This window comes from Brassica oleracea, chromosome C2 (assembly GCF_000695525.1).
Source record: "Brassica oleracea var. oleracea cultivar TO1000 chromosome C2, BOL, whole genome shotgun sequence".
Lineage (NCBI taxonomy): Eukaryota > Viridiplantae > Streptophyta > Magnoliopsida > Brassicales > Brassicaceae > Brassica > Brassica oleracea.
This window is the reverse complement of record NC_027749.1, coordinates 43,979,002-43,994,127: the sequence shown is the minus strand read 5'-3', so window position 1 is coordinate 43,994,127 and position 15,126 is coordinate 43,979,002. Positions and strand designations below refer to the sequence as shown.

The 15,126-nt window shown below is 41.9% G+C and overlaps 2 protein-coding genes across 2 annotated transcripts; one reads left to right on the top strand and one right to left on the bottom strand.

Annotated features, from left to right (window-relative positions):
* Positions 1-623: 623 nt before the first annotated feature.
* Positions 624-2,580, bottom strand: LOC106324760 (D-aminoacyl-tRNA deacylase). The gene is made up of 9 exons (XM_013762734.1): positions 2,320-2,580; positions 2,071-2,251; positions 1,855-1,997; positions 1,708-1,771; positions 1,567-1,619; positions 1,349-1,404; positions 1,199-1,273; positions 956-1,129; positions 624-870 (listed from the first exon to the last, which is right to left on the bottom strand). Exons 1-9 carry the CDS (start codon positions 2,551-2,553, stop codon positions 783-785), a joined length of 1,068 nt encoding a protein of 355 aa, XP_013618188.1. The 5' UTR covers positions 2,554-2,580; the 3' UTR covers positions 624-782.
* A 2,409-nt stretch (positions 2,581-4,989) lies between these two features.
* On the top strand, positions 4,990-6,054 carry LOC106324330. The gene has a single exon (XM_013762317.1). The coding sequence runs from the start codon at positions 4,990-4,992 to the stop codon at positions 6,052-6,054; it is 1,065 nt and encodes a 354-aa protein (XP_013617771.1).
* The last annotated feature ends 9,072 nt before the right edge of the window (positions 6,055-15,126 follow it).

Genomic DNA, 15,126 nt, shown 5'->3' with positions numbered 1-15,126 from the left:
TGTGGACAGCACCTACATCAACTACCAATCACCCCCTAAGAATACATAAACTTTCATAATCTAAGCAAATAAAAAGATGAATGATTTATAACAAGTTAAGATCCTAGAAATATAAACAAGGTGATCTCAAATTCAGTCAATAAATAAATGCAAGAATTCAATCAAATGCAAAGGATGGATCCGCAGACAATAATAATTGATATAAAGTGATCAAGGTTCAATATCGGAGATTCAAACAAACAATCAACAAGTCTATAGGTCTAGATATCATTCAAATAGATTTAACCCACTTCCGAAACAATAATTCCTATGTTAATGATCCATTAAACAAACAATCAACAAGTCTATAGGTGCAGATTTTTATATTTTAGCAAAACGACATCCTTTTGATTTCCGTTAAACCTAATTTGGTTTTGTGTTGATTCGTGTGCTTTTAGGATTAATGAAGAGTTTTGACAGAAGTGTGTCGTTCAGTATTTAATTCTCTGTTTTCTACTTTTATAGCCTAATACTTAAATGATTTATGTAAACAAACATTTTTATTACTAGTTATCGGGATCATACATCTTGAAATGATCATTTCATTATGATTTTTGTAGCCTAATACTTCAATGATTTATGTAAAAAAAAAACATTTCTATACTAATTATATGATCACACATCTTCTCCACTTTAATTTTTTTGAAAGTGAAGATGAAGAAGGCTTATAGATGTATCTCAATCATAACTTAGTTAGTTGTAACAATCGCTTGAAAATAATCTAAACCCATCAAATGATGGATTCATGTGAAATCGTTTGGCCTCCCGACATTGATGTTCTGTTCTGCCAAGAACTCTGTAATCGCCTTCTTTTGCCATCCTTTGAAGCTCCTGTAACCCCCAAAAAACAACCATTTACTTGTAATCCACGCGAGAGGAACACAAATATACAGAGGAGAATGATTTTGGACATTACTTTTGATCAAGATGAGCCAAGATCTCGCCTCCTGGGAATGATGCTTTAGTAGCTTCAAAAGCTGCTTGGATTGATTGTCTCCAAGTTCCACCAATGTGATTCTCTCCAGGCTTTGCTTCTTCCATTGGCAATGAGTATCCAGAAAGCAAATGGCCTACCCATATATCATCTTTCCTGATGAACACAACAAACCAAGAATCAGCCGGAGAAAATACTTACACTCAAGAGTTCTTTACAACTTACAAAACTACATCCACGTGACGAGGAGCATAGTGTCCACCTCCAATCCCTAAAAGAACCGTCCTCTTTCCAGTTTCACTGCCCACAAAATTGATTCTAATTACTTGAGAACGATACTACATTTTTCTTTTTGAGATGTAAAGATTAAGCTACCTGTTCCAGTTCCCCACAGCTTCACCACCTCCAAGCCCAAGCCCTTCCCATATTAACTGAATCACAAAACACAATGTTTATACTAAATGAAAGCAATGTTTTAGATATTGACAAGCAAGTTTACTAGAGATGACAATGCATATTAATGGTTAGAAGCAAACTTTAAACACAAATGTCTTTGATTCCACACGAAGCAACAAGAATATTCATTTACTTACAAGAGCAATAACTTGAGCAGCGTCTTGTCTCTTCCAGTATTCCTCTGTACTACCTACATATACACAGCAAAGAACACACACAAGCTAAGTAACTGAAGACAAGAAATGGCTAATTTCAATTTCAATTAGAAAGAAACTCACCAATCTCCAAGAACATGGTTGGCTTACTAGTTAAAGGACCATGATGAGTACCTTCCAATGTTATCTACACACACCCACACATAAAAAAAGCAATCTCCTTTAACACTTCAATCTCCAAAATAAAAATAACAAAAAACAAAACAATACCTCAAACTCAGGAACCAAGCTATGAGCTTCAGCCATTTTCTTCAAAAGACGCAACCATGGCCCAATCCTAGGGCTCGGCAACGCCGCCCACCCCGCCTTTCCTCCGTGCGGCGGCGATTCCCCTTCCTTTAAGTGAAGCACTCCTTCAACCAACCACCAACAATTGAGGAAAAATAGCGCAAACCCACAAAGAAAGTTTCGATCTTTTTAGCATACCAATCGGGTGAACGGTGAGAGCAGGACGGTTCGAGGCGGCGGTGTGACGGCTGAGGAATATGACTTCATCTACAACCTCTCCGGTCGCTTCCACCCACCGTGAATCGAGATCGTCTTCCTTCACTATAGACACATCGTGCTGAATTAGCCTCGTTTGCTGGTTGGTGAAGCTCTTGATGTTCTGCAAGAATCCGACAAGAAGAGGATTCAGACAAGAACGGGGGAGGAGAAGAAGGATCGTAACTTTACCGGCGGCAAGATTGGTCCGGTGGTCCATCCCGGCATGGCGAGAAGCGCCGTCGCGGGGTTGATCGACGCTGGGTCGTAGGTGGTGGCTACGATCAGTGTCACCATCTCTAGCTTTGAGGTTGGAACGCGGCAAGTGGCGTTTATAAGCGGTTGGGGACGAGTTGCGTTTGTTTGGAAAGTGGTGTGCGAGTGGACGAATCGTATAAAGTTCCGGCCGCTTGTTTTCAAAACCATTGTTCTTCTACATTTTCAACATTTGGAAAAGCTAATAAAGTGATTTTTTCTTTTTGTTTGGGCAACGAGTAAATTCGTTTAGTAAACCAAATTTAAACGTTCCAGTTAATAATTTTCGTTTTAATAAATCACTCATATTGTTGAAAACTATTTATGAATTAAGTTATATATAATAACAAATTAAAATAATTTAGCTACAAAAAAATCTATTTGTATTTTTGTAGATCAAAATTTAGAACAAATGTTTAACTATAAAATAATTCGAACTATAAAATCTTTAAACCAATCATAGTAATCGATAGGCTGGGCAAAAACACGAATCTGAAGAACTAAACCGAATCCGTTCCGAAAAAGTAGAATCGTATCCGAATTAAAATTGGTTAAATATTCGAACGGATTAAAAAATTTGGTATTTAGATAATCAAAACTGAGCCCGATCCGAACCGAAGTATTTCGGGTACCTAAATGTATTCGAAATATATTTATGTACTTAAATATATTAATTACTTTTAGATTTAATATGTTAAAATATCTAAAATATATAAGATATTTTAAAGTTGCCTAGAAGTAAATTTCTAAAATAGCTAAACAATATTCAAAACACCAAAAATACTTGAAACATCTATTAATTTTCTATCCAAATATTCAAGTCAAACCAATTTATATGTTAAGTTTAAGTATTTTGGCATACTTTAATAAATTTTATATGTAATATTATATTTTATTTTTAGATTTTGAAAAATTTAAAGTGTATAAATTATTAATTTTTTAAAAATAGTTTTAATGGATTATCTGAACCCGAACCGAAATTTATAAATATCAGAATAGAGCTAAAATCGTTAAACCTGAATAGATCTGAACCGAACTTGAATGGGTATCTAAACGCCTACTCTTAAGTAATTGATGATACAAAAACAATAGCTATTGAAAAATGATGGTGCTGCCCATGATCGAACTTGAGACGGCAAACGTGATAGTGACTACATCGCAGCACCTAATGTTTGCTTTGCCTCATTAAGGTTATAAAACATATTACACATCGCTCGTAAGCATTATATGGTTTGAGACGCAATTTTATAGGAGTATAACCGAGGGCGTTGGAAACTTGTGTAGTAGCAGAGACTGGGGCTGAACAATTGCTTAAGAAAGCTAGGACGATGAGTATTGAATCCTCAGTGAAAGAGGCTTTGTCTACATACAATTATTATCTCAACAACATCGTGAGTTTTGTTTTCTCTCTTCCCTAGAAAAAGCTCGATGCTTCATAGGTTTATGTTTGTTTGCTGTTGAAAAAGATTGAACCATGCGTCTTGGAATGGAGTCATATGGGTTTGTGAAGGATACAAAAGGTAACTCACCTAAAAGCTCCAGGTAACTTATGAGGTAGGCCTACTAAAGGAACGAGCTTCCTAAAGGTGATTCATTTTTAGTTGTGAAGGATACAAAAGGTAACTCACCTAAAAGCTCCAGGTTTTGGACATGAGCACATTGGAATGATGGTAGATATGCATAAATCATATTGAACTAACTAAAGCATAAAATATAAAGAGTTTGAAATTATAAAGGAGTAATAAAAGGAAAACAAGACAATAAAAAAAATTAGCGGAAAAAAAGTTTGAAAATAATAATTTGTGCTTAGAAAATATCTGTTGCAATATGAGTGGTTACTTTTTTCTGTTTAGAAAATGTCGGACGATTTTCTTCTTATGGATGAAAATGAGATATTTTGTTAACGTGTGCTTTGGGAATTTAGATTCTGATGAAATCTAAGAGACTAGTAATTTACAACATCATTATGAAAATAAAAGTTGTGACAGAATTGAGTGAACGAACACGGAACACATGTTACAATGGTAATATTAGTTGTGAAAGGCTCTGCCGGTAAACAACATCTCTCGTAAGCAAAGGGCTCGCATCTCTTCCTCTCAGGCTGCAAACTTGGAAGATTCGTCGTCACCATCCTCTGCAGTAGGAGATGATCTCCATGCTATCTCAAGCGAGTATCCATGGGCAGCGAAGATGCGATCAAAATGCAATCTCCACAGGATCACTACCCCCACCTACTTGAAGACGGCATCCAATGGTATGCATTCCGCCATCTGTTCTTCTGAAAGGATTAGATCATCAACGTGAATTCATTGTTGGTCAGTTCAAGAACTGTTCATCACCGCCTGGAGGGTTAATCCATGGAATGACTACCCGAATTTGGGGTAAAAAGTGTAAGATTTTTACTAAACAGCTTGGTGAATCTTCTTATCTGTTCCACATACCCGACGAGTCGACTAGGAATTGGGTTATTTCGCGCGGAATCTGGTATGTGGACGACTGCTTAATGTTTGTTTCTGCTTGGAACCCTTCAGAAACAATCTCTCTCCCCGAAATCAAGACAATTCTAATCTGGTTGACCTTAAGAACATCCCTTTCCAGCCATATTCCATGGAGGGCATTGATTGGATTGCTTCAGGCATCGGGGAACCAATGTTGACTAGCAAGCCTTGGTTAGATCCAACATCTATTGGAGAAGCAAAAATCTTAGTTGAGGTAAAGCTAGACAGGCTGTTCCCTAAGCGTGTGGCTTTACAGGACAAAGAAGGAACCATAAGTTTGGTTGACATCGTTTACTCTTGGCTTCCCTCTAGCTGCACAACTTGTGGACAGTTGGGACATAAAGCTAATCGTTTCTTAGGAGTGAAATCAACAAAGGTTGCAACTAATGCTCCAAAGAACACCCAAGTTATTGTCTCAGAAGTCTTAGCTACAAGTAAAGAGGTTGATGCCACTTCTACTCATTCAGCTTTGCTTCAAAATACTGCATCAATGGTTCTTATTCCTACTTTCTCCACTGCTACTACTACCTACCTTGCACTTCCACCTTCGTTGGCAATAGAGCAAAGTCCACCTAAGGTTACATCTGAGGCCGATACCAACCAACTGGCGGACATCACATTTGCTCAACTTGACCTTCATTCAGTTACTGCTCTTACAAACACTAAGACATCAACTGAGACTGCTACTTTCCCTCCTTCTGGTGATGAACAAGACTTAAATAAATCTCCAACCACTCCTAAGCAAGGTACTGAGTCTGCTACTCTTATTGATGAAGATAACAACATGTGCTTAGTGTTGTCTTCGGTAAACACAACTGATCCAAGATGTGATAGAAACAAATTGGATGTTACTGCGGGTTTAGAAGTGTCGGATCCGACAAATGAGATTGACTCGTCTAAGGAAGCGGCTGAGATTGCCTCTGTCAACGACATTGTCTCTGTCTCATCCTCCCATGCTGTAAACTTACCTCTGGATAAAGTATTTGCTTCCTCTCCACCAATTTTTGTAACAGGACCTGGTACAGCCAGTGCTTCTTTTACTTCAGATGACGACTTGATCCATAGAACTCGGGGAGGTAGACTCATTAAACCATCTCTTAAAGGTACAAAGTTTGAATGGACATTGGTGGGAGGAAGAGGTAAACGGGGACATGGTCGTGGTCCTAAACATTAGAATCATCATCATTGCCTTCATCAACCTTCTTCAACTATTCTGCAATGTTATTTCCTTTGCAATCAGTGTCTTCTGATTCTCTTACTATTTTGCAATCTAAATCTCTTTGGTCACAAGTGTGAATCATTTGTATCAAACTTTTGAATTTTTAATAGAAAGCTCTTTCTCAAAAAAAATATTAGCCGTGAAAGATACAATAACTAATTTCCAGATTTTTGGACACTAGAATGATGGAGGATATGCATAAAGGCATAAAGGAACTACTAAAAATATGCATAAAGGCATAAAGGCATAAAGGAACTACTGGAGTCTTGATCATGCAGCTGATGAGCGTAATGTAGCAGCGAACATGATTGCAGGGTCGGTTACAACGGGCCACCAGTACCAATCATACATAGCTTCACAAGGTCCAGCCTGGCTCCACTCTTTGGTATCTCGTGAAGCTAGAGGTTGATACCACAGCTTTCCTTTGGCACCACGTTTCCAATAAGAGCATTGATTCGTCTCCTTTTGGGTTATGGTGTTCCACTATGGTGCTTACTAGCATTTTATTTCAAATTTTATCTTTTATGCTTTATCTGAGCTTTGTGCTCCGTTTTTCTTTCGTTCTCCTGTGATTGAACCAAACAATGAATGTTATGTTTTGATTTCAGTGTTAAAAAAAAAATTAAAAAAAATGTGAAAATTACAAAAAAAAAAAAAAAAAAAAAAAAAAAGGAAAAACAAGACTATCAAATAAAATTAAGCGGAAAACAAAGATTCGAAATAATAAAAAGAAACAATGGAATAGGTAGGTTTGAAAAGTAAATCATAGGAGTTGGTACGGAGATCAAGTGTGACGATGGCATCAGGATAATCACGACCTTGGAGTAGTAACTTGTGCTTGTCCAGAATTGCAATAGGCACCCTGAACGTATAAGCAGTTGATGTTGTTGATCCAAACACAAAGCTTCGATCCTCTTCTCTCTTGCTGAGACGACCATCATCATCATAACAGTTAAGGGACACGAAAAGGACATGTGGACCGCTTCGAGACATCTGGATCAATTGTTGTCTTTCCTGGAAACGTCGGCAATCGATTGCAGATTTCAGCTTCTTGGACACGGTCCTGAATCTCAGCAGAGATTTCACCGGAAGCCTCTCGAGTATCAGCTCTACAACATCGTCCGGAAGCAATTGCAACTCTTCGCGATGCCTTTTCAGTGTTCTTGTTTTGAACGGAAACATCCTTCTCGTCCTCGTCGTCTCTAAATTTTATTGAATTTGATCAACAGATCTGATATATATATATAGATACAGGCAGCTAAGGAATCTGGAAACACAAAAAAAAAAAAAAGAGAAAATTTCCTCTCCGTTTAAGTAAGATTTCCTTTTTTGAATTTAAACAGAATCGAAACATCAAATCTAATAATAATAATAATACAAATATACATACATACATACATATTACCTCAGACTCAGGCAATGAACAAGCCTTTTCTAATCCTCAGGAATCATCCATCTCTCTCTCTCTCTCTCTCGTTTTGTTTGTGAGCATCGATGCGGCGGCGGCGCTTAGACAAAGACATCTCATCGGGACGCCTCTTTTACAACTCCTCCTCCTGTCTTCTTTTGGGCTTTCTGTAAGGCCCGACCCGGTTTCCCTTAACGCCGGTACGTCCTTAGTTCGCTTACCTCGACCAAACTGGCCCTATCCGAATTTATTCTCTTAACTTAGGATTATTATGCAATTTTCCTCTAAGAGGTTCAGTTCAGTACACAAGGTTCGCTAAGTCTAATCCAGCAACTTAGCAGTCTACTAGTAATCGCAGCATAATGAACATGTACCTACTGCCTCTGTACTTTGTTATCTGATAATCCATCCATACACTCCTTCATTGTTGTCTTCCTGCTTCCCATCCGTCATACCCAGCCAGCTCGATCAGATACTTAACCGAATCCCCTTCTTCCTTAGTCACTCAGCCAACCATCCCCACGTGACCCAAGTAAACAAAGAGAGACGGCTTGTGTCTGATCCGCATCGTTAGTACAGACGCCTCCCATCAGATACTATCAAGCCGTCTACGGAAACAGCCGACCAAGCCTCATCAGTCTATCCCTTTCAGTATGTCGCCAGTACGGATCGCCTCCCACAATCCGGTCAAACGGATCTCTTCAGTATCGGAATACTCCTAGGCCCGGACCGCCCAAATCCCAGTATACACGGTAAATTGTATCCATTCTCTCATGCCTTCAGTTGGTCCGAGCGGACTGATAGCATATGCTGTCGCACAGGGTTCTCACCCAGTCCGTACACAGTATCCGATCGGGATTGATCAGATCAGGACATCGAACCCAACAGATACGTTGTCTCTAGGCCCGCGACCACTGCCTCTTGATCTTAACCACCACAGGCTCTAGTATGCGTCGCGATCCATCAGTACACGGTAGTGTCATTACAGATTAAACCGGCGGTCTTCATGTATGCCACCCGAACAACCAGTACACGGCTCCAGTCTGCACCGACTAAGCCGGCAGACTCTTTTCTGTGGCTTGCGCATGGTCCCCCGGACAGTAACCGCCGTATATCCCAGTAACCCATGTCGTTCCATCGTTCTATACCCGGCTTGCCTTCAACTACTCAGACCACGCCGCACGCACCATCGCTCTACAGCCGGACAGTCGGATTAGGACCCGATCGGCCCTTCTCCGGTAACTCCATCCCTCTCCATTCCTCTCTGTATTTCCCTTTTTTATTTATGTCTCCCCACCCGCGTGGAAGAAGTGTCCCCATAAAAGGAATGTTTTGGGCGGTTTTCTCCCCAACCGCCAGTTCCATAACCGCCCCCGCTAGTTCCATAACCGCCCCCGCATCCCTTCCAGTCCGTAACCGTCCTAGACGGTTTCTCTCTCGTTTCTTTCTGTGTTTTCTGTCGTTTTGTCCAGGAACCCGTGTCCCTCTCTCTGATCCGCGAAATCCCACTTAAGGTAAACAGATGGGCGGTTTCTCCACCAACCTAACCGCTCCGCGCCCAATCCCAGCCTGTAACTGCCCTCGGCAGTTACTTTCTCTCGGCCAACTGCCTTTGACGGTTTCCTATCAGTACATAACCGTCCTTGACGGTTTCCCAGTAACTCTCGGTAGTTCCAAATTCTCTATAACCACCTTAGCAGTTTCAGAACTCAACTGTCCGTAAACCGTCCCAATCAGTTAAGCAGTCCAGGAACCACCCTGAACCGTCTTGTAACTGTTCTGGTAACTACTTAGTAACCGTTCCAGCCATTTTCCTTGGCTAATCAGTTCATGTTCAGCTCAGTATATGTTCCTGTCAGAACATATACCAGTCAGTCCACACATTGACTAACTGATCTCAGATGACAAGTCCAGCTGTCTTGTCTGAATCCGTCCAGCTTAGTCCGACTAGCTCATCTACTATGTTCGGACAGACATTATCATCTTAACCGGACCAATACTATCCAGATGACATGTCCAACATGTCTGTCCCGTCTGATCAGTCCGGCCTTGGACTGATCCAGTTCAGACTGCGGGATGGGGATGTTACAAGTCTCCCCCACTTGGAATGAACTCGTCCTCGAGTTCAGTAGTCAATAGAACTTTGTTCTATCCAATCAGAACAGTCTCCTCCACTTGGAATAAATCCCAATCAAACGGCACTCATGCCTTGACACAATACTCAGGCTTTCGGTCACTCGACCATTACTGTGTCCCAGACTTCCTGATCACAATCACGCTTGGAGTTGATCTCAGATATCAATTATTCGATCCGGTCTCTTTACCATTTTTTTTTTAAATCTCAACAGACTCGGTTCACTGCACCAACTCACTAAGCATAGTAGTCCTTACTTCCGAGCAATCTCTTGGAGTTTGGACACACACTTTGGCGGGAACGCTAGACTCCCAACAGTGTCTGACCAGTTTACCTTAATTCTCGAAGTGTTAACTCACTATCTTAGTTAAGTTTTTCCAGCTTAAACCTTAACCAATCACAGTCACTTATTGACTCATTTTTTAGTCCTTCCAGAACTCAGTTCCAACCAGTCTCAGTCCAATCCGAACTTGACTGTTTGATTCTCGCACTCCAGTGTTCCTTAGCATGGCCTAACTCCGAGTACTAGGAACTTAATCTTTTCAGAACGCATGGATCTAATCTTGATCCTTACAGTTGTTTCCTCGGATCACTCCCTGATCCTAACCATTCCCGACCACTTATGATCGACATCAGCTTTTCTCAGATCTTTACTGATCTTTATTGACACCTCCGGATCATTCTTGATCCTTACAGACATTTCTTACCGGATCCTACACTTGATCCCTTGCACAGTTTCCCTTTCGGACCCTCAGTCCTTCCCGGTTCCCAATTTCAAAATGGTAAACTCATCTAGTTCCCATTGACTCAGTCACGGTTATGTCTTGGAAACTCAGCAGTTCCCAACGACATCAGTTCATACAATACGTACCTAACACACAGACGTCCTACAGACATGTGATGGCAAACTCTCACTAGTTCCCATCCATGCTTTCATCTCGTTCGGAAACCCACAATAGTGAACTCCATGAGTTCCAGTGACAGTACAATTATGTCTTGGAAGGTACATCTCCCACAGACATCAGATTGGGTTTCCGCAGACTACAGTACAGACACGCGATGGCGAACTAATCTAGTTCCCACCGACGCGATTACAGTTGCGTCTTGGCAACTCTCGGGTTCCCACATACATCAGGACAGTACACGCGATGGCAGACAGTCACGTCTTGGAAACTCGCGGTTTCCATAGACGCTAGAACAGACAGTATCAGTACAGTTAGGCCTTAGCAAACCCATTCAGTTTCTAAGGGCATATCATCACCACTAACACTAATGTTTCAGTATTCCCACTTGTCCAGTTAATCAGACACTTAGTCTGGTCCAGCATTATCATTCCAAGTCATCGAGCAGCCGTCTTGCAATCCAGCTAAGTCTTAATGAGCATCCCAGCCATAAGCACTCAGACTGATCTAGACTCTCGCATGAAAAGAATCAATAATCTAAACTCAAATGATCGTCCCAATTCTTTGAGCCATCATCAAAAATCCAGCAAGCCTTAGCAAGCATCACAGCCGCTAAGTACATTGTCTGATCTAGACGCTCCTGGTAGGAACCGATCATTACTATTTTTGAAACTCCGACCACAACTCATCATCTATAGCATCTTGTACCTCCGAGTAGTTTCTTGATCACCTAACAAGTCTTTGGCAAGTACACCTGACTTCCAATCTCTTGTTCCGATGACCTCAACTCTCGGACCGCACAAACCTATTAAGACAATCAAGCTTTGTCAGTCTTAACAATTCCATTGTCCATTTCTTTATATCCAGACTTGCTTACACTTGCCACTTGCTATTTGTAAGTCTTACGCAGATTTTTCTGAATCCTTTCATGGAACTTCCTGTTTCAATTTCCCGGACCAGTTTGTCCATTACCTTGAAAATCTTAGAATCCGTCTAAGCATTCTCAACAGACGTTCCATTCGAATGTAAGTCGCTGTACTTCACATTCCAGCATCAGTGCCTTAGCCATTAGTCCTTAGGCTCTTCCATGGACGACTTGTCCAATTCAGTTTTCCGATTCCCTGACTCTTCCAGGTTATCTCTTAGAAATCCATCTATCGCCTTAGCCAGTTCATTGAGATTCCATCTCAATCCTCGGACCACCTTTCCAACTCTTTTTCCGTTCACAACCTTCAGCTCATCTACTCGGCTATTCTGCCTTGAACCTTTCCGCTGAATTCTTCTTTCCAAATTCAGTTATGGACGTCTTGTCCATACAGAGTTAAACTCATCAGCTCCTTGGCTCCATATCCGACAGCATTGACCTTGACAGTTCCTTGTCTTACTTAGACTTTTCCGAAGCATCCTTGGCTTCCTCGAGCCACTTGATTCAATCCAAACTCTAGCAAGCTTATTATCCTTAAGCTTCAGAATACACTTCGTCAATCTTTCCCGTTTCTTCACTTCAGAATCCGGATCCATTGACTTAAAATAAACCTCTAGGTTGTTTCCAACACTTAGAAAAATTTATTGGATAACTCTCTCGAGTAATCCAGAACACCTTAAGCAATCCGATCATTCTCCAAATGATCTTAACTCAGACTTCATTCAACCAATCCAATCATTCATCAATGATCTTATCTATGGTTTCTTTACAGTTAGACTTCTAACTTACATTTGCCCATACAAAGTGTATGTCCGACTTGATCACTCCCAAGATCAAGTCTCTCGTCGGTTCTCCAATGCTCGCGCTTAGCATTTTCCGCGTCCGTTCGGTCTAGACAAATCTTGTATCATCCTTCAAACTCTGTCCTAGAACCGTCATTGCTCTGATACCACTTGTAAGGCCCGACCCGGTTTCCCTTAACGCCGGTACGTCCATAGTTCGCTTACCTCGACCAAACTGGCCCTATCCGAATTTATTCTCTTAACTTAGGATTATTATCCAATTTTCCTCTAAGAGGTTCAGTTCAGTACACAAGGTTCTCTAAGTCTAATCCATCAACTTAGCAGTCTACTAGTAATCGCAGCATAATGAACATGTACCTTACTGCCTCGGTACTTTGTTATCTGATAATCCATCCATACACTCCTTCATTGTTGTCTTCCTGCTTCCCATCCGTCATACCCAGCCAGCTCGATCAGATACTTAACCGAATCCCCTTCTTCCTTAGTCACTCAGCCAACCATCCCCACGTGACCCAAGTAAACAAAGAGAGACGGCTTGGTCTCCAACCAGCCATCCAGAACAGACAGTACGCCAGCCTTGCTAGCGCCTTAGAACCAGTCCCTGATCACACCCGGATCAGTCAGTACACGGTCAGATCCACAGCCCTCAATCCAGTCAGTTCTCCTCACGGCCATCCTGCCCTCAAACCATCCGGTTCCAGTATCACGCTCCTTTGAGCCGTGCCCATCAGTACACTATCTAATCCCGTACAAGACTCGGTTCAGTCAACACCAAACCATCATGATTCGGCCTGTACCATAGCCGGTACAGAACGTTAAGACTCGATCCGAGCCCTAACCGCCTCAGACAACCCTTCCCGTCTGATCCGCATCGTCAGTACAGACGCCTCCCATCAGATACTATCAAGCCGTCTACGGAAACAGCCGACCAAGCCTCATCAGTCTATCCCTTTCAGTACCTCGCCAGTACGGATCGCCTCCCACAATCCGGTCAAACGGATCTCTTCAGTATCGGAATACTCCTAGGCCCGGACCGCCCAAATCCCAGTATACACGGTAAATTGTATCCATTCTCTCATGCCTTCAGTTGGTCCGAGCGGACTGATAGCATATGCTGTCGCACAGGGTTCTCACCCAGTCCGTAAACAATATCCGATCGGGATCGATCAGATCAGGACATCGAACCCAACAGATACGTTGTCTCTAGGCCCGCGACCACTGCCTCTTGATCTTAACCACCACAGGCTCTAGTATGCGTCGCGATCCATCAGTACACGGTAGTGTCATTACAGATTAAACTGGCGGTCTTCATGTATGCCACCCAAACAACCAGTACACGGCTCCAGTCTGCACCGACTAAGCCGGCAGACTCTTTTCTGTGGCTTGCGCATGGTCCCCCGGACAGTAACCGCCGTATATCCCAGTAACCCATGTCGTTCCATCGTTCTATACCCGGCTTGCCTTCAACTACTCAGACCACGCCGCACGCACCATCGCTCTACAGCCGGACAGTCGGATTAGGACCCGATCGGCCCTTCTCCGGTAACTCCATCCCTCTCCATTCCTCTCTGTATTTCCATTTGTATTTCTGTCTAGGAACCCGCGTGGAAGAAGAGTCCCGTCCTTCTTCCCCAAAAATCCCCATAAAAGGAATGTTTTGGGCGGTTTTCTCCCCAACCGCCAGTTCCATAACCGCCCCCACATCCCTTCCAGTCCGTAACCGTCCTAGACGGTTTCTCTCTCGTTTCTTTCTGTGTTTTCTGTCGTTTTGTCCAAGAACCCGTGTCCCTCTCTCTGATTTGCGAAATCCCACTTAAGGTAAACAGATGGGCGGTTTCTCCACCAATCTAACCGCTCCGCGCCCAATCCCAGCCTGTAACTGCCCTCGGCAGTTCCTTTCTCTCGGCCAACTGCCTTTGACGGTTTCCTATCAGTACATAACCGTCCTTGACGGTTTCCCAGTAACTCTCGGTAGTTCCAACTTCTCTATAACCACCTTAGCAGTTTCAGAACTCAACTGTCTGTAAACCGTCCCAATCAGTTAAGCAGTCCAGGAACCACCCGGAACCGTCTTGTAACTGTTCTGGTAACTACTTAGTAACCGTTCCAGCCATTTTCCTTGGCTAATCAGTTCATGTTCAGCTCAGTATATGTTCCTGTCAGAACATATACCAGTCAGTCCACACATTGACTAACTGATCTCAGATGACAAGTCCAGCTGTCTTGTCTGAATCCGTCCAGCTTAGTCCGACTAGCTCATCTACTATGTTCGGACAGACATTATCATCTTAACCGGACCAGTACTATCCAGATGACATGTCCAACATGTCTGTCCCGTCTGATCAGTCCGGCCTTGGACTGATCCAGTTCAGACTGCGGGATGGGGATGTTACACTTTCCCTGTGTTACTTCGGCTTTTCGAACTTGTCCACTCATTTTCAAAGAAATACCTATTGTTTTCTTTTGGGCTTTGCCTGTGTTACTTGGGCTTTTCAAGCACCCATTTTTATTCCTACATTCACTTTTTAAAAAAATAAAATACTATTATGTCAAAGGTGAGATGATGGGAGATACATAGGCAAACGGCCATTTCATACCCAATATACTGCGATATGTTCAATTCATACCCGATTTATATGATCGTTTCAAAACTGAACTTTTAGAAATTTTAAATAACATACATGATGTTTAATTTTTTGGCAAAATCATACGTCAGTTACCACATCAGCTGTCATATCATCTACTTTTACTGACGTGGATGCTAGATCAACTAATTTTTTTTTACAAAAATGCTATCTATACAATTTATTTTTTTTGAAAAACTAAATATTCGTTTTACAAAAATAAATTTTTAG